This window comes from Argiope bruennichi, chromosome 6, assembly GCF_947563725.1.
Source record: "Argiope bruennichi chromosome 6, qqArgBrue1.1, whole genome shotgun sequence".
NCBI classification, from domain to species: Eukaryota; Metazoa; Arthropoda; class Arachnida; order Araneae; family Araneidae; genus Argiope; species Argiope bruennichi.
The window spans coordinates 127,290,325-127,313,451 of NC_079156.1; the positions used below are offsets into that span (position 1 = coordinate 127,290,325).

General features: G+C 30.1%; 2 protein-coding genes across 2 annotated transcripts in view; one reads left to right on the forward strand and one right to left on the reverse strand.

The window, feature by feature from the left end:
* The window catches only part of LOC129972019 (zinc finger protein 436-like), a 66,800-nt gene that overhangs the window by 39,753 nt on the left and 3,920 nt on the right, over window positions 1–23,127 (forward strand). Inside the window, exon 3 of the mRNA XM_056086000.1 lies at window positions 8,515–8,651. Coding sequence (XP_055941975.1) covers window positions 8,515–8,651 — 137 coding nt within the window. The remainder of the gene's footprint in view (window positions 1–8,514; window positions 8,652–23,127) is intronic.
* LOC129973062 (zinc finger protein 16-like) lies at window positions 17,258–18,405 on the reverse strand. The gene has a single exon (XM_056087422.1). The coding sequence runs from the start codon at window positions 18,384–18,386 to the stop codon at window positions 17,457–17,459; it is 930 nt and encodes a 309-aa protein (XP_055943397.1). The 5' UTR covers window positions 18,387–18,405; the 3' UTR covers window positions 17,258–17,456.

Here is a 23,127-nt window from a genome sequence, read left to right on the forward strand (position 1 = left end):
TATATATTACTAACAGCTTTTTGTGATAGATGGTGTTTTTGGATAAATGGTAAAAAAAAAAGATTTATTTTAGCATTTTATATACTATAGCTTTAATAACATTCTCAATAAAATAATATTAACTTCTGAGTTTTTTTTTACATATATTACCTATACTATTTTAAAAGTCACACACAATCCTGATTATTTTTCAATAACTTTTTCTTATTTTCAGTCTTTTATTCATTTTTCTCATTTCATCCAATTACATTACAAGAATGGGCAGAAATGTTAAAAAAAGGGTCTATTTAAATAATGATTAGTATCGTATGATTCAAAAACAAAAAAAAGGTAATAATACTTAATTTAAAATGTAAATTTTTTTATAAAAGAACATTTTATATTGAAATCCCTCAACATGAAAAAATAAGCCGAATCATAATTTCTTGGCCATTCAAAAGGTTAAAATATAAGATAAAAAGTTAAAAAAAGTGAAATTAATCAGAGTTTCACTTCAACAATAAAACGTATTGCTGTAAAATAAATTTTAATTTTTTTTTTCATTTGTTAAAAATTTAAAATACATTTATACATCTAAAAATTGTATCTTTGAAATGAATATGCCTCGAATTTTAGTATGATTTGAAAATAATTTTTTGCTTCTGAAATTATTGAGGAAAAAGGCCAAAATTTCTTTTGTTTTATAACTAATTAAACTGTTAGCAATCCTTACAAAATCCTCTTTCGGATCTGCAAACTCCCGATATCAAAAATGCATATTTGCCAAAGCTGGGTTTCTATTTGTCTAGTATGTGTCAAAACATTTATCTTTACTATTAGAAGAGAATATACAAATTATTGAAAATAAAATTCACATTGAATTCGCCGAATTTATTCCTTCATTGCAAATGACCACAAAGAATTTCTTAGAAAACAAAAAATATCACAAAGATATTCGAATCTTATGTCTAACATAAAAAACACTTATTAAACTATTTACAAAAATGATTTAAATATCTGTTGTAGAGCATAATCTACAAAATATGTAAAAAGGGATTACTTTCGAAATTAATTATTAATATTCACTATAGATTTTACGTTGTCCAATTGGAGCAAATATTCATTCTTGTCCATATTCATATTTTCCAAATGGAGCAAATAGTCATTCTTTAATTAATCATAAATTTAAAAAAACATAATTCATTACACCAATTCAAAGTCAAAGTGTTTCTGTCTATTATTACAGTTATTAGTCGATCAGAATTTCAATTAAAACGTCGTAATGATATATGAATTAAAGCGGAAGCAGGGAATAACTATTGTTTTATTAAATGGGAATTTAGACCTCTATGTTTGGTTTAAAATCACAAGAATATAACTCACTAGGATAAAAAACTATAAAAAAATGAAAAAAAAAAATAAACACTTAAATATAAAGTCATTTAAGCAGAAAAACACATTTTCATCGTCAATAAAAAAATTTAAAAAATAACTATAAGTTTAAAATCTATAAATGTACTTCGTCAAAATAGTAAAATTCGTAAAAAAGTTTTTTTAATAAAATTGTAGAGATGACAATTTTTTTTTTTTAACTCAGTAATGAATTCCAAGATATTTCATACTAGAGTAAAAGAATTATTTCTGTACTTTGCAAATTAGTATCACTCGTGCTTTCTTTTGTGATGCCTTTTAAAATCCCTGCTGTTCATGAAAGACTCTTCACAAGATGGACATTTATATGGCTTTTCTCCAGTGTGCGTCCTTACATGTATTTTAAGATTACTCTTTTTAGCAAAACCTTTGTTACAAAATTCACACACATAAGGCTTTTCGCCAGTATGTACTCGATAATGGGTGAGGAGATGTGGTTTCTGACTGAATTTTTTTCCGCATATATCGCATACATAAGGCTTTTCGCCAGTATGTAATCGATAATGGATGATGAGATATGATTTCGAACTGAATTTTTTTTCGCATATATCGCATTCATAAGGCTTTTCGCCAGTGTGCGTTCTGTAATGTCGCTCGAGATCTGATTTCTTAGAGAATTTTTTCTTACATATATTGCACATAAAGGGCTCATCGCCAGTGCGTGTTTGATAATTCGGTTTAAGATTATCTTTCCTACTGCAGGTCTTAGGAAATTTCTTCTTACGGTGACATATTCCTGATGGTCCAGCCACAGCATTGTCATCTTTTATGGTAGAATGAGGTTCCTTCACGTAGGTAGCCACTTTCGTCTTCTTACTTTCAACCTGAGAGTGCACTTCGGGTGAAATATGTTCATGATTTACACATTCTGACACTTGCTTGCCATTCTTCGACTCTTTATTTCCTGATGGGAGATCAAGATTCACAATCAAATTCGCTGTTTTAGAAACCTTATTTCCATCTGAAATAATTTTGTTCATACCACATTCTAGAGAGAATATGAAATTATTTTTATCGTTATTCAAAGTCTGCCGTTTGTTCTCTTCAACTGGCATTTTACATTCTTCTTCAGCTGTTGCATGCATGAGATCTGATACATCTAATAGTCTCTGAGTTTGTAAGTCAACATCACTTGGTCCGATGACAGCTATCGTTTTTTCAAAAGTTTCGCGCTGGTCGGTTTCAGGTCTGTAATCAGATTCAACATTTTCTGAAGAAACTGTAACAAATGCATTTTCATTACCTTCGACTTCAATCACCTCAACGTCTGAAATTAGATTAAAATATGAAATCTCACAAGGATTCCGTGTTTGTGCATTGTCGGTGCTCTCTGCAAAAGTCCTAAACCAGTTTCCCTTTGAGAAAAGCGACTTAACTTCTGCATTATTTTGAAACAGCGATAAATTTTTGAGCTCAGGATTTTCTTTTTTGTTTTGTTGGTCAGCTTGGCTTAAATGCCGAGAACTGTCCTTCCAATATTCTGGTAGTGAATACACGTTGTCATCATTCTTATAAAAGAAGCAAGGATGATTCTCACCATAAGTCACAACGTTGTCGCAAAGTTGGCACAGGTATCGAGCCATTAATTTCCAACTGAAATAAAATTTGGACTTAACACAAATTTATAATAAATGGTTAAATAGGTGCAAAAACTGAGATTTTCTTTTTTTCCCAGCTGTTTCATGTTATAAACGTTTTTCTCGAGACTTAATTTTCGTACCTATGGTTGTAGTTAAAGTAGCTTCAAACGATGAATAAATTATGAACTTTTTCTTTCTTCTTAAACAACGTGCTAGAGCACTTTCCCTAAATTCAAAATTCTGATATGTAATATTTAAAATCAGCATTCGCTTTATTTAAATATTTGTGATATCATTTCATTTATCTTAATCTGCATACCAACTGAGTTTTAAAAACAAATGGAATATGATCTAGAATGCCTATTACTGTCGAAGAGATAGCATAGAAATATGGGTACTGGGTGGAATTTTATAATATGAGTTCCGTAATTGATTCGAATTTCTTACTTTGAGTGTATTTTGATGATTCATTTGAACAATCAAAATTCTTGTCAATTTTAAATATATTTGTCTCTGAAAGCCGGTATTATTAAAAAAAAAATGAAAGGCGTGGATTAGATTTTAAAATAGAATTGCACTGCCCATAAAATAGAAATTTACCTTCAATATATACTTTTATGAGAAACATTTCTATGAATTTTCCCCTCTTAACTGTACTTGCAAATATGAAATGGTTTTAAATTTCTTACGATTCTGTCAAAGAATATTTTTCTAAAATTTTTATAATAAAATCAAATTTTCTTTTCTTTTCAAAATGTTTATAAAAGATTTCATATTTTTTATTTTTTATTTTGAGTGTATAAAAATATAATCGAATTTATTTTTATGGTCATTTGCCTATAACTTATAATTATGTAATCAGATTAGGTATAAAAGATTGTTTACAAGTATAGTTTCAGTACTTGTTACTGAAAGTATAATATCAGTAAAATAAAATTTGGACATTTTTTTAAAATTCCTTTAATCATATCATTTTTGATATATTGGAGTTTCCTATTTCAAAGCGTTAACGAGCATACATTTTAACCCTCCAAGTGGCAACCCCGTCAAAAGACGGAATCTTTTCTCCCTTCAAAATGGAGGGCCCGTCTATAGACGGAAACAAACAAACAAAAACAAAAACCCTTAAAACTGTTGCTGCCCGTATTTTTACGGGTTGCTGTTTTTCTCTTCCCCCAATCTCAAGCTGTGAGATAATGAGAAGGGAATGTGAGATAAGGAAAAGTGAATCGTTATCAGTGGAAGATATGATTGACGTCTTCCTGCCCGCGTCCTTTTAAGCGTTTTAAAATGTCGCTTACGCTCTGAACATTTTCTAGAGCATCCATAAAATCCTTTTTATCTTTTTCATAAATTGCGATTTGTTATCTTCAAGTGACATTTTGCATTCTTCTTCAGGTTTCGCATGCAGCTGATCCGATTCACCTGATCCTCTTATATTTTGTATGTCAATACCACTCGATCCGGCAGCAGCTTGTGCTCTGTTATAAGTTTCGAAAAATACATATTCATGTCTGTTATTAGATTCAGCATTTTCTGAAGAAGTCGTAGAAGATGCATTTTGATTTGTTTGGACTTGAATTGCTTGAAAATCTGAAATGAGACGAAAATATGAACTATCAGAAGGATTCCTTAGTTGTGCATAGTTGGAGTTCCCTGCAAATTTCGTAGACTTGTCTCGTTCAATATTTTGAAATAGACACAAACTTATGAGCTCGGATCTTTTACTTTGATTTCGTCCAAAAGCACGACTTAAATTCTGAGAATTGTTATTCGAGGTTTCTGTAGATTTATCGTTACCTTCATCCATGTTTTCGTCTGATTCTGCTCGCTGTTGTATTGAATACCTGTAGTCAAATTTCTTGTGAGTGAAGCAAGCGTGATCCTCACCACGTATTATTATATTTCCGCAACGTTTGCAACGGCATTTACCCATTATTTTCACCCTAAATAATATTGTCTTGTCACAAATGTGCAATAAACTTTTATAGAAGAGAAGAAATTGGGATTTATGTAGTTATAGCAGTTTCATGCTGTAGGCGTGGTATTGAATTTTTATATTTCTCAGAAATTTCTACAGTTAAAACAGATTTGAAACTTCAATAAATTATGAATTGCAGGTTTCTTAAATAACATACTAGAGCCCCTTGTACTAAATTTAAATACTACACTCGATTCTAATAATGAAAATGAGACCTGATATTTAACATCAGTCTTCGCCTTGCGTGATTACCTATATTAATATTTGAATTACCTTAACATGAAAATCAATTAAGTGTATTTTCATGATTCATTTGAACAAGCAATATCCCCTGTGTTTTAAGAATTTGAAAAATGATATTATAAAACAAGATGAAAATAAAAGTCAAATATTTAAAAATAGAATTTTACATGTCTATTAAATAAAAATTTACATTTTATTAAAAATATTTTCTTTGAATGCAATCACTCAATTGAACTAACAGCTATGAAATGGTTTGAAATTTAATGAGATTCTATCAAAAAACTATTTATCAAAATACTTTACTGATTAAATTAAGATTTTTTTTATTTCGTCTTCCTATAAATCAAAAGAAACGATTCGGTTTCCTTTTTATTTTCTGCCGATAAAAAAAATTTCAATGCATATTTATGATTATTTATTTCTTAGTTATGTTTCAGTAATCAGATCTTGCATGAAGGATTATATTGGAATGGAACTGAGAAGAAATATAACATCAGTAAAATAAAATTTGGAAGCAAATCTTGCAACCATTTCATCTTTAGCAGTATGGGGGTTTCTATTTCAAATATTTCACTAGCATAAATTTTGCTGATAATTAACAGTATGTTCCACGTCTTTTGACCATTGTTCGAAATTAAAAGGTCTATTCAAAATAAACCATTTTTAAGCACTTAAAAAAGTATAAAGAAACACGGTGTACACCCCTGTTACTAATTTTACACACTCAACATACTGACAAGTACTGAAAATTAATTTCTTTAGAAAGAATAATTTGATATCAATAAGGGAATAAATATTCTTATATAAATGCAAATTTTGTCTGAAATACAAAGATGATGCAACATATTTTCAAAGAAAAAGAGATCTGGAATTCATTACATGAAAATAAAATCATAATGTAAATTGCATTTTAACTCTACTTTTGTGGTACTCGAATCCATCCTCAGACGCTGGATCTATTAAATACTGTGACATCCACTGCAGGATGTCGACTGAATTTCGACAATCTAATTTTTATTTTTTCATTTCATGTAATTGTAAGGGAAAACAACAATTTAATGCTCAACAAAAGTTAAGTCGATTTTATACCTACTAAAATCTTGAGTCCAAAATTTAGTATTACCACATTTATCTTTAATTATAAAACTTAGTTTTCTGCACATTATCTATTGGATTCAAAATAGGATTATGATTTTTAGTGCACTATTTTTAGTAAGATTTTTAAAAAATTGAACTAATCTAAAAATATAAAATAAACGAAATATCAAGGTATCCAAATAATTGCAACTTATATGGATAAACGACTTTTGAACTTCATAAAGGCTTAGAAATATAAAAATGTAATTAGGAGAATAAAGAAACAAATTCTATATTAAGTAATAATCCTCAGTTTTGTTCAAATACTCTTCAAAAAATAGCTCAGAATTTTCAAGTGAAGCCACCCTTCATTGCAAGCGTATTGAATATACATAAATGATAGCCTAATGGAAGTTTAAACAAGAATTTAATATCGAATATGGGATTAGGTATTAGCATAGGAAATATGTGTACATGCACATAACAACTGTACATTTACTTAAATCTAAAAGTTCTGCACAAGTCTTCGTTTGGAATATTTTGTTGTTGTTTTTTATAATGGCACTTGTCATAGGCAAGCTTACTGACTTTAGTAGAAGTCAGTGATTTTAAGCCAAGGGCACGTCTCTTGTTTTTCAGTAGCGCCATCTAGCACTAAGAGTACGACTTAGCTACACACACGTCACAATCCTTTTAAAGGGGCTGACTTCATTCATGTATTTCAGTCACAGATCGTAATTTAGACCTTAATCAGAGAACGATCAACCCTTATCCAGTACCCCCAGTGGTATTATTCTCGACATGGAGGATTTTGTAACCACGACAGATTTATACGCGCGCCAGCCATCACACACGTGGGGGTCTTCGGCCAGCGGTTTTCGAACTTTCAACCCAAGTTACGCGAATCCAACGCCTTACAAACCAGGCTATCCCGGACATTTTATTCACCATTTGTTGGAGGAGGTATGTCATTCAAATATCTAATATTAAGTTTTACATCAAAACAAGAAGACAAGAAAGACACATTATAAAAATGTGTGAATTGTGTATATAGTAAATTTATCTGGGATGGGACAAAATTAAAGTAGCTTTTATTCTTGTTGTGAGCAGCATTGAGTACTGATTTTTTAAATGTTTTTCTTCCTTTCAATTCCAAATGAATGCTTCCTTTTGTAAGAAATTTGATATTTATAACTAAGCAATGCATCTGCAATTTATTTCCAAGTATGGGATAATGAGTTTCAAACTCATGCACCATAAGTCCCCAAAATCACCGTCGGCTTTCAGGAAAGAAAAGAAAAAATAATCAATTTCACCATACATTTATTTACGATTTTTGCCGATGCTTTCCTTCTTTTACTCTTTTCACCAGTGTACATAGCTCATTTAACCCTTTGAACTCGGAAAAGTATTTCGATGCTTAAATATTCATCTATACAAAGACATGTTAATTGCTCCAAAAAATATATATATATAATTGTTTGAATTTGAATTCTCCCGCTTAATTAATTTGCGCCTTCTTACTACTCTGCAGGTATTTTTAGCAATCAAAATTAAATAAATAAAGCGTCAAAATGGCGCACCGTCTTGAATTTTGAGTGAAAGTCACCATCCGAGTGCAAATGGATAAAGTCTGAAGAGCTAATTTCAACCTCTTGTTATCTTCAGCCTGTTCATTTAAGGAGTCATTTTTTTTTTCTATTACCTGTCACCATTTCTTATATAAACTGTTTATTTTCTTTCATCATATCAAATTGTATCTGAATACGGACGAATTTTCAAGCAATGTCTACGGTATAGAAAAAAAAGACACTAACATTGTTCAGTACTCATTTTTCGAAATTTCATTTATCATTGAAAAGAAATAAAAACATTGCGATTGTATTTTGTAAATATTCTGATTTTTCTTTAGGAAAAAAGGAACTGAAAAATAAGCGGATCGATCCGGGGATCTGAAAGAGAAGCATGCTTCACCTGAAATGAGTTCCGTAAATTCAAGTTACAGCGACGAAATGACTACCAGTGAGGAAGAAGAACCTGTTCCATGAAAGATGTCATTGTCGTTGCAGGACTTTCAGGAATAAGTTGGCATAAGAAAGAATGGATTTGAGATATTTGTTCTAAAGATTTTAAATGTGAATGTAGTCTTCAAAAACATTATCCAAAACACACTGGGAAAAACCTTTCAAGTGCAGATTTTGTCAAAAATTATTTTCATTGAAGATAATCTAAAAACACATATCAAGATACATACTGGCGAAAAGCCCTATGTGTGTTACATTTGTCAAAAAGGTTTTTCCCAAAATAATGCCCTTAAAAATCATATTCGGAGTCACACACAAAAAAAAGACCTTATAAATGTTTAGTTTATGAGAAGACTTTCAAAAGCAGCAGCCATCCCAATTTGGCATCGCAGGACAAAACATACTAAATGAAATCAGTCAGGAAATAAGACAACTAATTCTTTTTCTGTTGTATGAAATTATTTCATTTTTTACAATTGGAATTTGTATTTATTCCAAATGGAAATTCATTTTTATTATGTATGACTAAATTCTCAGAGGATTTCTTTTCTTTATACATTGAAAATCGCATTTTGCCGGAGATATGTAATGCGTTTTATGAATGTTTTGATAAATATTAATAAAGTTTATATTACTTTTAGAATTGAATATCTCTTTGATACTTTTTTTCTTTTTTAATAAAAACTTTGAAGTCATTTTCTTTTCAGTAAACAATTTTATAAAATGGAAAGATAAGAATGTGGTGATCGGAGAGATTTTCAATTAATGAAAAAATACCAAAAATAATTTTTCGGTTTAAAACTTCTGAAAATATTGAAGCACAAAAAATTATATTTGCAGCATCTCAAAAGTCAAAGTATTATCTTTTCTTCAATAACGCTTGCCGCATCAAATAAAATATAAGTATTTAATCAATCCTTCAAAGACATTTTATTGTTTCATGAATTCTCTTTCATTTGAATCTAAATCGTACACTAGAAAAAGATCCGTAAATAGAAATTTAGTAAACTAAGTTATTTCTAATGATCATAAATGTAAGACTAAGATAGTCATTTCCTAGATTTAACTAAAGCTTCCATGCATTTTTGATTTGCCTCTTTTAATCAGACTATCGTCTGATTATCTGTCAGACGAAATACTTTTCTATTATCTCTTTATCAGTGAAGGGATCTTCTATTTAAATAGAATCAACAGGCGGAAGACAAATGACGTCAGAAGTAATCAGCATGTGTGGGTCATTCTAATCAAATGATTACCTAATTTCAAACTGATAATATCATTGCAGCTTTAATCTCTACCTATTCAGTACAATAAGGCTTTCCTTATGGAATTCTGCTGCGCATGTGTTAGTTTAAAATGAATTACATCAATGATTTTTTTAAAGTATCATTTTTATCTTATCATATCTAAAATTAATTCATTGTTCTTTTTTATGCAAACTAAAATCTGGCAAAAAATTTATTTCAAATTAAATCTGATGAAGAAAATATCACAGCTCAATCCATAAATTATTGAAATGTATCGCAATTTTATAATTTATAGAAATCACATGTTTAAAAATTACATTTGGAATGCGGTATTATTACTTCCAGGTTTCATATTGCATTGAAGCACATTAAGTATTGCATTTTCCCTAATCTAAAGGACTCCTGATTGTGTTAGGATCCAGTCTTTATAGTTTACCTTGGAAATTTTACCTTCGTGTCTAAGCCAGAAGATCTCCCTGAGAATTTGTCATGTTTTCTTCCAGTCTCTCTCTTTCTACTAACTGTTTTTTTAAATGTGTGTAGGGGGTGGGGGGGGAGGGAGGGAGTGGATGTTAGATAAATAGATACCAAATATGGCGCCTATATAAGACGCGAAAGTGCACCTCGTATTGATTGTCTCAAAATTTAAATAAAAATTAAGCGACATTCTTGAGATTTTTTTTCCTTCGATTACTTCAAAAAATATTATAAGAAAGAAAGATTTTTACATCTTTTAACTTTTTTAATTGTCTTTTTCAAGATCTAAATTATTAAAGTTGCTTTTTGAATTATTTTCTACAATACATTACATCACCGATTACATTTCAAACCGTTTTCATTGTTCCCTCAATTATTTGAAATCGTGATTTTCTTCCTTTGTTGGAAATTAAAATAGATGGCTTCTATTTAATATTTCTCACGAAGACGAAGAAGAAGAAAAAGAAGATTGGAAATTCACAAGACTTTTCTTCAATGTGAGTCCGTAAATGTACCATAAGATTGCAATGTTGAGAATTACTTTTGTTATACACATCACACACAAAAAGTTTATCCCTCCTGTTTGACCGATAATGATGGATGAGATTTTCTTTCGGAGCAAATTCTTTTCCTCATATATCGCACACACACACACACAAAAAAGAGCTGCTCGCCAATGTGTATTCTGTGATTCCTGAAGTGACTTATTTTTAAGTAAATTACTTTTTACCACACATTCACTGCACACAGTGCGTTCGATTATGATTGTCGAGATCGATTTTTTTCTATTGAAATATTTATCAAAATAATAACAAGTTTATTTTGCTTTTATACGATGAATTTTGGAAAGTCTAACATCATTAACATTATTTAAGTTAACTGTAAATAGAATCAATGACATTGGCAGCCTTGTTCTCATCCTAAGTTTGAAAAAAATTGAATTTAACCAGATAAAACTGCTAATTATCCTGATACTTACATCAATACCCTTGGAAGGGCGCCTCAAAACTGAGAATGAGCAGCTTCCGGTCAGGTGGCTGGTTCTCGCTATTTTGTCGGGTACACGAAAAGGTGTGGGGGGGGGTCTAGCTCCTCCCATCTATGGCGGGACATACTGCCTTAGAGAAGCGTTAAACCGTCGCCGGAGATGAACCTTAGGACTAGGGATTGCAATACCGGTATACCGGGATACCGAATACCGGTATTTAGAGCCATTTGTACAATTTTGTTATACCGGTATTCACAAGTTTAAATACCGGTTTTTCGATATTTACAAGAAATCTTTTAAATTGTCTTCACTAAACATTCACGTGATAACACTTACACACATGTGAAAAAAAAATGAACTAAAAAGTATCTAATAGGGGAAATCCAAGGTTAAAGGTATACCGGAAATGCGCCTATCAAAAGAATACCGGAAATGCGCTTATCTTTCCGCGTCTTACTCTTTTTAATGAGATGGAATCGTCGAAATATAGATGAACCGGACGTGAATCATCCAAAAAGAAGGATCGAAATTATTTATTACAGTTCCGAGCAATACTGCACACGCGCAGGATTCGTAGTCTGATATTCATGTCTATGAAAACAAGGTTTCAGTTGTGAAGAAAGTGCGTAATATTTCGATATTTTTTAAATTGGTGAGTTTGTTATTCACATTGTATTTGCATATCATACTTTAGGGATAAAAATATTTTTCAGATTTATTATATATATGATCATAAATTATAACCCTTAATAATGAATAAGAATAACTTTAAAGAAAATAAGAAATCAATTGATAATACTTCGGTTTGGTTTCATTATTTATATGATGAAAAGAATATGGTGGCACAATGTAAAAAATGTACAAGAGTTATTAAAGTGAACGGAGGAAGTACAAGTGGACTCCATACACATTTAAAAACGAAACATGATACAAATTTGTTAAAGAGGAAAGAATCTAATTGCGATGAAGATACAAATTTAAGCACAGTTTCTAAGCCCAAGCCATCAGGAATTTTAGATTATTTTGAAAAACGGAAAGATAATTTGGATGAAACTATAAGTAAAATGACAGCATTAGATGGTTTACCATTTCGAGTGTTTTGTACTTCTACTGAATTAAGAAAATAACTATCCGCCAGAGGTTTTTAAAATCTACCAACATCGATAAACACTATAAGAAGAGCTGTTATAAACTACATTAATGGTGTTCACAATTCTTTGAACACGAGCTATTACAATTAAAAGTAAATGGTGAAAAATTTAGTCTTACATTTGATGAATGGACAAGTGTAAGAAATAGACGCTATTTAAATATAAATATTCATTCAGAAAAAAAATTTGGAATATAGGACTTACACATGTCTCGGGAAGTATGCCAGCCAAAAAATGTGTGGAAGTGCTTAAGTCTAAATTAGCGAAACATGGATTATCCCTGAAAGAAGATATTGTATCCATAACGACTGATGGAGCAACAGTTATGAAAAAAGTTGGAAAGTTGATTGGTGCAAATCAGCAATTGTGCTATGCTCATGGAATTCAATTAGGAGTAATGGATGTATTATACCAAAAAAATAAAGAACAGAAGAATCCAAATACTGTGGATATAGAAACTTCGGATTCCGACTTTGAAGAGAGTGAGAGTGATATTGACAATGTAACTGTTGAAGACGATATTGCTAATGAGGATGAAATATTAACCCATCAAGAATTGCTTCCTATAATTTATAAAGTTCGAAAAATTGTTAAAATATTTAAACGTTCCCCTACAAAAAATGCCATATTACAAAAATATATACTAACTGAAAATAAAACAGAATATATGTTAATATTAGATTCTAAAACACGTTGGAACAGTTTACTCCTAATGATGGAACGATTTTTGAAACTAAGAAATCCAATCCAAAAAGCAATAATCGACTTAAACCTCCAAATTTATTTTTCAGATAGTGAATTCGACTTAATATCCAGAACTGTATCAGCTCTACTTCCAATAAAACTGACTATTGAGGCATAATGTCGGAGAGATTCTAATTTATTAACAGCTAATGCAACAATAAATTTCATGTTGCAGTCACTGAAAGAACATCACTATCTGAAGAATTATATATTACATTGAAAAACCGCACAGAAGAAAGGCATACCGAAATAGAAAATATCTTACTGTATTTACATAATTATAATGATTTCAAAAATGAAAAAGAAAAAAAGAGACTAACCAATTCAAATCTGATCAAGTTTATAGTAAATTTTCTTAAAAAGTTTTACCCTCAAACCTATCCACATTCAGAAGAATTCGATACAGTTATCGAAGATTATGATGACACTAATGTCTATAATGAAAAGGAATTGTCTCTCAAACAAAAATTAGAATTAGCGATAAATAAAAAGATTTCAACAAACCAAAAATAAATACAGAAATCAGCTATATCCAAAACCATCCGACGAGAAATCGATTTATTTGAAGATGAGGGATTTAGAGGTAAATACTTGGAAAAAGTATATCGCGCATTGCTAACAATACCACCAACTAGCGTAGATGCCGAAAGAGCGTTTTCTACAGCTGGTAATTTTTGCACAAAATTACGTTCCAGGCTTAATGACAGTACAATTGATGCATTGTGTTTTTTAAGATCACATTTCGAAAATTTGTAATAGTACCACAGACTGATTAGTTTTATTTACACTTTTTTGTGATTTAAATAAATAAAATGTCCCTTTACTTTTTTGTGATTCTTTATATATTGTTATAATTTATTTACAGATTATTTTTACTGATATTTACACTCTCTAATAAAACTGGCAAATAAAACAAAGAAACTCCTGTGTTTTCTTTCTTTTTCTAAAATTTCTAATACCGGTATTAATACCGGTATCCCGGTATTAAGATCTAAAAAATACCGAATAAGGGTATTGAACTTTTGGTCCGGTATTGCAATCCCTACTTAGGACTCAACCACAGCTCCCGCCAGTGTTGCTGTAACGTCAGCCCGGTCATTATGTTTTTTTTTTTTTATCTGTGTGCCTTCGGGGGGTGTCGGGGAGTCAGTGTTATGTTTTTATTCGTACATAAAATCTTTTGCAAGTCCTCCTGACGCATTAATTATGTCTTTACCTGGTTCTATACTGTCTGATGGGAAACCAGAATGCATAATTAATTTTGTAATTTCAGGAAAATTTTTATTTAAATATTTTTTTAGGAATACAGGAATATTTTTTGTCTGGTGGGAAGCTAGAATGTATAACTAAACACGGAATTACACAATTATTTTTATTTCAATATACTTTTTGAGTTTTACTCTCTCTAAGGCATTCATACGAAGCATTTTATCAATAATAAAAGACTGCCAGTTGCTCTTTAGAAGCGATATTTCACTATCATCCATGCATTTTGTTTAGATCGGGCTTTAATCGTCCAAATATATTCAATAAAATTCAAACATAATGTATCATGGGTGTTCATACGTTGCGCATTCTTACAAGTCTTTTGAAAAAAATGTCGTATCTTTTAGTACTTTCTTCTCGAAGTGCATAAGTGAGACTCATTCATTACTATCAACTATCGGCAAACTGATTGGCTCGCAGTTCGTTTTTTTTAATTGGAAAATGTGTTTCCGTAAACGTCATTATAATTTTTCCTTAATCTTTCTATTACATCAAAATGCATTTTATAATTTTTGAATGGTTCTCCTCAATAGAGTAGTGAATACAGATATCCATTCTTCTTGGAATAAACACAGGGGTGAATCTCGCCTCAATTCAATATACTATCGTATGACTGACACAGAAATCAGGCTGTTAATTTTTCGTCTTATCAAAAATATTCAGTGATTATCAATAAAAAGAAATCAAGGCTTTAATTCCTTCTAGCAGTATATTATCATAGACGTACAGTTTTGAATAATTATAAAAATTAAAATTCTTGATACATTGAAATTGTATTTAATCAATGAAAGAATTTTGAATGAAAATTACATTGAAAAAAGTGCTAAAGAATATTTCTTAAAATGAATCCCTGTTATTAGATTCTAAGATAATAACCGACATCTAAAGTTTAACACAAGCCTTTGATTTATGTAATTTTCTGTAAAGCTTTCTATATTTTCTTTAATTTGCAAATGTATTTGTCCGAGTACAAAAAGTAAGTATTAAAAAAATTTGTTAGTTAAATAGATCCTGTTTAGAAAACACGGGATACGAAATATACTTGATCCAAATTCGTTGTTTGGCTTCTGTCTTGATAATCCCTTTCAAAAATTAAATAAAAAAAGTCTTAATAGAAGAAGTTTACCTTTCTTCGTTTTCTTTTATAACAAGATGTAAAAAATAGGAACAGATCTCTGTGATATAAAAAATATTTTTGCCTATACAAAAAAAATTCTATACTTTTTCAACAATCGCAACTTTAAACTCAAAAAATATATTTTTAAATAGATCAAATTAATGTTAATTATTTATTATAGCAGATTTTATTTCAGGTTCAAATTACAATTCTATGGATGCAAAATTCTCCACATTTTATCGCAAGAAGTTTGATTCGAAGGAATGTCGAAGAATTATCTCGTCGGCAGAGTTATTTAAGGTAAAATAACTCTGATAGTAAATCGAACAAAATATAAAAATTCAAATTTATTTCGGTACGACAACAAGAACAAAAAAATACGCTCAAATTGCATGCTTCATATACATGGTCACAACAGCACCGTTCAATGCAATTTAGTTGGAAGAACTAAGACACAGAAGAGAAAAGGACACAGTTTGACATTTCCCCGGATTCTGCTAAAAAAAATTCTTAAATAATTTTATAATTGAATGAAATTAGAAAGCATCATATTTTACACATAAAACATTATCTAAAAAATTTATGCTTATATTTTATATTCGGACGGGAAAAGTTCTAACAAATAATTTTCGCTTTTAACATTCATCAATTTTTTTTAGAAACCAGATCGCTCACAAATGTATTGTTCTGCAAAAACACGAATCCAATACATGTAGCTTAAACCCTAAACATTTTCTTATTCAGCATTCAATTTGCCTCTAAAAGATGCTATATCAATAATTTGCTGGTCGAATCAAAGCTGTGCTTAAAATATTTGCAACTTAATAACATAAAATCCAGTAAATTCATGTCCAAGAAAATTATTCAAAGACTTTATTATCCATTATCTTATAGGAGAAAAGATTGAAGAACAAATTCTTCAAAGCATCAACACAAAACAAGATGAGATTTATTACAAGAAAGGGTCAACAGTATTAAAAATGTGTATATTTAAATTATTTTTAACCTTCACCTGATTCAAAATGAAATGTTAATTTTAAATACAAAAATATTCAAAACTTTTAATAAAAGAATTTTTTGCATTGGAAATTTGTTGCCAAAATGACGTTTGTTTTTTAATTAATTAAACTGTTACCAAACATTTTTCAAAAACACAGTATGGACCTGCAAATTCCCAGCATTAAAAATGTACATTATACTAAATTGAAAATTTTATTTATCCTGCATGTGCCAACTCGCACGTTTATCTTAAGTACTAAAAAACATTACACAAATTATTGGAAAAAATTGATACTCAATTTATTTGTTTCATAGAAAATGACTGCAAATAATTTTTTAGAAATGAAAAAATATATATATATCGCAGAAACATTGGAATCTTCGGTCTAGTATAAAAACATTTTTAAACTTTTTACAAAAATGCATTAAATGTATCTTGTACAACAAGCTGTTCAATATATGAAGAAAGTACTCCTTGCGAAATTCGTCATTAATAATTTTTAAAAATTACGTTTAATCTATATTTTCCATTTGCAGCAAATATTATTCATTAATAAATAAGTTTTAAAAGTTTTGCTTATATCACTTTAACGATTATTACAATTATTAACCTAACCTAAGTAATATTTTTATTTAAAATATATTAAATGTTTTCCCAAATATTTTGAAAAACTAGAAATAAAGCAGTAAATAACATTGCATTTGGAAATATTAATATTGAGTGAAAACCAAAACAAGTAATAATAACAGTCTTCTTTGAAGAGAGGAGAACATGCATTTTTAATATAAATTGGTAAAAATTTTAACAAGATTTAAAGAAATATAAGTAATATTAATACACTTACTTATAAATGCAATTGAACTGAAAGTATATTTTCATTGTCAATTATTAATAAAATACAAGTAGCTTATGGGATTGATATCAGGAAATATACTTCGTCAAAGTAATAAGATTCCTACAGTAATTTTAAAATTTAAATTTAACAATTTTGACTTAAAATGGCTCCAATTCGTTAAAAAAAGTTAAATAATTTCATATAAGGAAATAATATTTATTTCTGTAATTTGATAATTTCATTTCGCTCGTGCTTTCTTCTGCGATGCCTATTGCAATCGTTGCTATTTGTGAATGCCATTCCATAAATTGGACATTTATAAGGTTTTTCTCCAGTGTTGAGATCTTACATGATTCTTGAGATGAGCCTTTTGAGCAAAACCTTTATTACAGAAGTCGCACACAAAAGGTCTTTCACGTGTGTGGGTTCTGTAATGTCTGTTGTGGTTTCCTATCTGGGAAAATTTTCTTCCGCATACATCACAAACATAAGGTGTTTCGCCAGTATGCGTTCTGTAATGCTGGTCACGATTTGATTTCTTAGAGAATTGTTTATTACATATAACGCATATAAAATGCCTGTCGTCAGTGTGTGTTCGATAATTAGTTTTAGGAGTATCTTTCTTAATGAAGATCTGTGGAAATTTCTTCTTACCAGAACAGAATCCGGAAGGACCAGCCACAGCATGGTCATCCTCCTTGATAGAGATAGGTTCCTTCAAGTCGGTTGCAATTTTCTTATTATTATTGTAACCTTTAGTAGTGTGCATTCCAGGTGAAATATGTTCATCAATTACATCCTCCGACACTTGCACTTTGCCATTTTTCGGCTCGTTACACTCTGGTGGCAGATCAAAATTCGCAGTCGATTTCGCAGTTCTGGAAATATTGTTATTATCTGAAAAAGAATTTCTGATAACACATTCTAAATAATCCATAAAATTCTTTTTATCTTTATTCAAAGACCGAGATTTGCTATCTTCAAGAGACATTTTGCATTCGTCATCAGTTGTTGCATAGATCTGGTCTGATACATCTGATCCTCTTTGATTTTCAATGTCAGTACCACTTGATCCGGAAAATGTGGTTTCAAAATCATTCATAAGATATTTAGACCTTTCATTTTCGTTTGGTAAATTTCCTGAACTGTCATTCAAAGTTAAAGGAAATTTGGCATAATTGTATTTTGAATTCCTTTCATTTGATTCGTTAGGCTGCCGTAATGAGTTTTCATAGTCTTCGATCATATAAGTGTAACAAGGATGATTATCGTTGTATGTCACCCTTCTGCGACAATACGGACACAAGTAAGGAGCCATTAAGTTTTCTGTTTAATAGAAATTCTGACCATTCAAAAATTCATAATAAATAGTTTATAATGAGAAAAGTAATCAAGATTTCAATTTCTTTCAGGAGTTTAATGCAATTGGGATTGCAGCTGAGTAAGTGTATTCTGGGGAAACAGCTACGATTTAAATGATAGAATCGATGAAAAATTGTAATTGATTCGTTTCATAAATAACATACTAGAGCCTTCTTTCCGAAATTCTAGAATTGTATTCGATTGTAATAAACGGTATTCGAAAACAAAACTGTGTTTTCTGCATAAAATGGAAAAGAGTAAAGTTCCTCCAATTTATATAAAAATGTTTTCTCTGCTTTTATTTAATTGCAATTTCAACAAACAAGACTTTTTTAAGTGCAATTAGAATCTTTCAAATTTCTTTAAAAATATGACACGAAATTATAAAATTCCAAATATCTATTCCTGGCATCCAAAATCATTTTACAAAAGCGGGATTGGTCTTTTCGAAATCTTCATGAATATGCATGAAGGTGGGTGGATTGTGGAGTAGAGTAAATCTCAGATACTTTGCACTTCATTGGGGAATAATAGTTACGAAATATTGAATTTTTGCGTTTATTTGTCACTTTTACTGGATATTGCTAAGAAATATGTATTTTGGAAGATTTTTGTAATATAAATTTAACAAAGAATTATAGTTTCACAGTTATAAATCGAATATAGAATTTCATTTATTAAGTCTTTGCCTTAATGAGTTATTACACCTTTATGCATGCAGAAATAGAAACAGACAGACTATCAAATATTTGACAAGTTTGATTCAAAATTTCCTAAGACTCCTTATTTTATATGCCATAATCATTGCATCACATTTTATATGCCTTTCGTTTTGTTTTCAGTATTCATCGAGTTCGTGTGTGTTCGAATAACAAGACAGACAGACTGCCTGTTAATGGATGTCGTTCAAGAAATGAACAGCTTTTGTTAATCTCAATAAATAATAAATTTGGTATCCTATTGTAAAAAAAATTCCTGTGTTGATATTATTGCTCAACTTTCATCGATTGAAATTGAGTGAATATATTGTATAATTTATTTCTGTTTAGCTTTATTGTGTATCGTTTAACTATTATTATATTGTACCTTCTCTGTATAACTATAATTGTGTTGTATCTTTTATTAACCATTTTAAATAAAATATAATTATTTTTGTGTTGTACCTTTTGTGTAACTATTAATGTTGTATTGTTAGGGTTTTGTTTCTATTGCTGTTATGTTTGTATAACAATTTCTAGAAGCACCTGTGGCATTTTATATTGATGTGGGTTGGGGGCTGTTGTTCTACTTGGGACATTAAATGAATTTTTCTAAAGGTTTTTGAAATTTAGGTCGGTTTCGTATTTTCGATATCGACGTCACTTGTGTCCTTCTGCTCGGTGGGGTTATTTTGTGCCGATATCATCAAGTTTGGCCTTTAATTTGGTCGCGCCCCGTTTCTTTTATTTAAGCCAAATTTCATCTGTTTAGTTTAAGGCTTTTCTAATTTATCTCGTTCACAGACTGTTAGATATAATTCCAAACAGATGCTTTTTAAACTTGTTGAGTTCTAAAACATGGGAGTATGTGTAAATTTCGAATTTTTGTCAATTGCATACTTTGTTCCCAGGAAAACAACGTTGAACCAATCAAAATTTTGAAAATCAATGAAGATAATTTAGGCTATTGGATTATGTAACAGAAAAGGGAATTGAATTTTTAATGCTCCAAATGCTTTATGGAAATATTCAATTTGTAAACAAGAGCTGCAATTTATTTAGATGCCAAAAATTAATCTTCCCAAACATTTACTAGAATGTCAGTTTAATTCCATTTATAAACATGTTCAAATCTGCTATCAACAAATAAAATAAATATGCTAAAGATATTTATTTCTAAAATATTGCATACATTCCAGAATGAGATGAGGAAAACGCTGTGGTTTTTTTTTAACTGTCTTTTTAGTTTTTATGTATATATTCCAAAAACCATGAAATAGGAAATTACTATTGAATTTTCTGCATTCACATCTAGTATTAAAATTGATTGAAAATAATGTAAAAAATAAGATGTACTGACCTAATTTGTATGCATAACATAAAAGTAATTTACAAAAACAATCATGACAGATCATACGTCTATTATGAAACGATATTTTATAGTTATGATGAAATGGCACTTTTTATGAAATTCATCATTAAAACAAATTTAGATTATCCGTTCGATGTAAGTTTTTCTTTATTATATAAATACAAATATTTTTTCATTAATTAAACTCAAGAGATGAAAAGTATTTTTTCACACTGATGCATAAAAAAAAACATGTCTCTCCGTTATTTCTATTTAAACCCGACTCTTACTTTCCATATATAATTTTATAAAAATAAAAGAGGCGTGCAAAGCAATGAACTATTACAACAGCACCGAACTGATGACCTTTATGAAGCCGATTTCAGCAAGAAATGAGAAAAGATGAGGATAAGAGGGATCACCCAATAATTCATGCAAATGAAGCTGAGAATCTCCAAGCCATTTGCTTCTGATTTTTAAAACTCTCACAGTCTTTTAAAATATGCTATATAGTAACATATGCATCGCATTTATACCAAACTAGGGCTGATTCCGAAAGAAATAAATACTCTTGAGTAAAATACACATGTCCAATACATAGCAATTACAAATTTTACATTAGTTATCCTGTTAATTTAGCATAGTTGAAAATGAACGATGGAGAGTTGAATAAAATTTAGCTTATTACTTGTTTTTTCATCTCAAATTTCCTGCCAACTGCTAATAATTCTGGCTTTTCAAATACAGTCAACATCTGGAACCGGAACATATGGTCAGATTATTTTTATTGGCCACCTTAGCAGCTTTACCTGCGTCTTCGATTCCAACAATTCCGATGTCTCCTGGGATCCAGCAAAATAAAATATCACAAGTTTGGTGCAAGAGTTTTAAATATAACTTACATACTTCGTGTACATATGGATGGCTATTTTTTTGAGGGGCGGGATTTCCCCAAGGACCTCTAAGCAAATATGTGGATATATATACACTACCAATTTTTCATAATATATACTGATTTGGCTTTAAATTTAAAAAAAAAATGCATAAATTTCAGAGGTAAAATTGTATTTTTTTTTTAAATTTAACGGTACATTTTTTCAGCTTTTGTGAAATTATTAAAAAAACTGAAACATCTGAAATTCTTCTAACAATGTTGATAATAATAAAATAGCTGCAGATAAATAAAGGGTGAAGTTGCTTGTTTCGGTAACTTTCGAAGTTTCTTGTTTGGTTAAGTTTCTTGTTTCGGTGAGAAAATGGCGAAGTAGCAGACTATCCTTGAAAACTGGGCTGTGTTCTGTTGTTAAAAGTGCAAACTGGAAGATGAGATATCAACAAGGAGTAGCAGTACTCAAAAACATATGAGAAGAACAGGAATTATCATTTCCAATTATTCTGTTTGGATCCATAAAAGTTGCAGCACGCACCAGTTAATGCCAGTAGAGACAGAAGTAAATTAAATTTCGTTACATGTACGATTGCTCAAATGAAGTGTGATCCAAAACGGTTGCTGAATACCATGTGGATTAATTACTCCTATTTTTCCTAGTATGGTTATCTCAATAAGGCGAAACCGTCGTATTTGGACAACATCAAATTCTCGTAATGCAACTGATCAACCCATTGCATTCTCCTTAGGTGATTGTTTGGTGTGATTTCAATTCATCTTTATGCTTCGAATTTTTTTGAAACACTTTATCCGATATTTGGTGAAAAAATTTATTCGGCCATTGCAGTCGCACTTTTACGCTACCATATGGAGCTGCACTGCATTACTTCTCATCTTCATGCAGGTCGATGCCCTGCCCACTTTGCACATGAAACCGAGATTCCATTATTAATAGAGATTTCCATTAGACACTTTCACTGAACACCGAAAGTTAGTAACATATTTAAAATTATGATTATTTTTAATCAAAAGATTAATATATAATTCAAGAATTAGGTGAATATATGTTTGTTTTTTCCAAAAAAATGAAAAGCTCATTAATTGGAACGATTTGTAAATTCTTAAATTAACTTGTTGTAATTCTGAAAAAAATATATATATAATTAAAAATAAATATACATTAGAAAAGGGAAGAATGACTGCTGAACCACCTACATACCGCTATTCGGAAGCGACTGTGACACATTACTAGTATAAAAGCTACACTGAAGGTTTCCGGGACATTCTATTATCCCGAAACTTTCTAGCTACTGCGGGTAAACATTTTAATGAATGAGCATCCTAAAGACTACTACTATTACATTAAATCTCCAATAAAAGCTCAATATTCCATGTGTAATATTGAGTGTCTATTCTGTGATATTAATATGCCAATATATTCCCCATAATCTGCACTTCTAAATATTTTTTTTTCATTGAAAATTAGTTTAAACTCGATAATTTGCACTTCTGAAAAAGAGTACTTTCCATTTTATTACAAGCAGGACATTTGGGTAAAGTGGTCACACCAAACCTACATAACTTTTCATGGGAGAAAAATATGCCTCTACCAAAAATTGAGGACAAAATATCCCTTTTTCTATTGGAAGGATATCGACAGTATGTTTGTTTGATGCTTTTCAAGTAA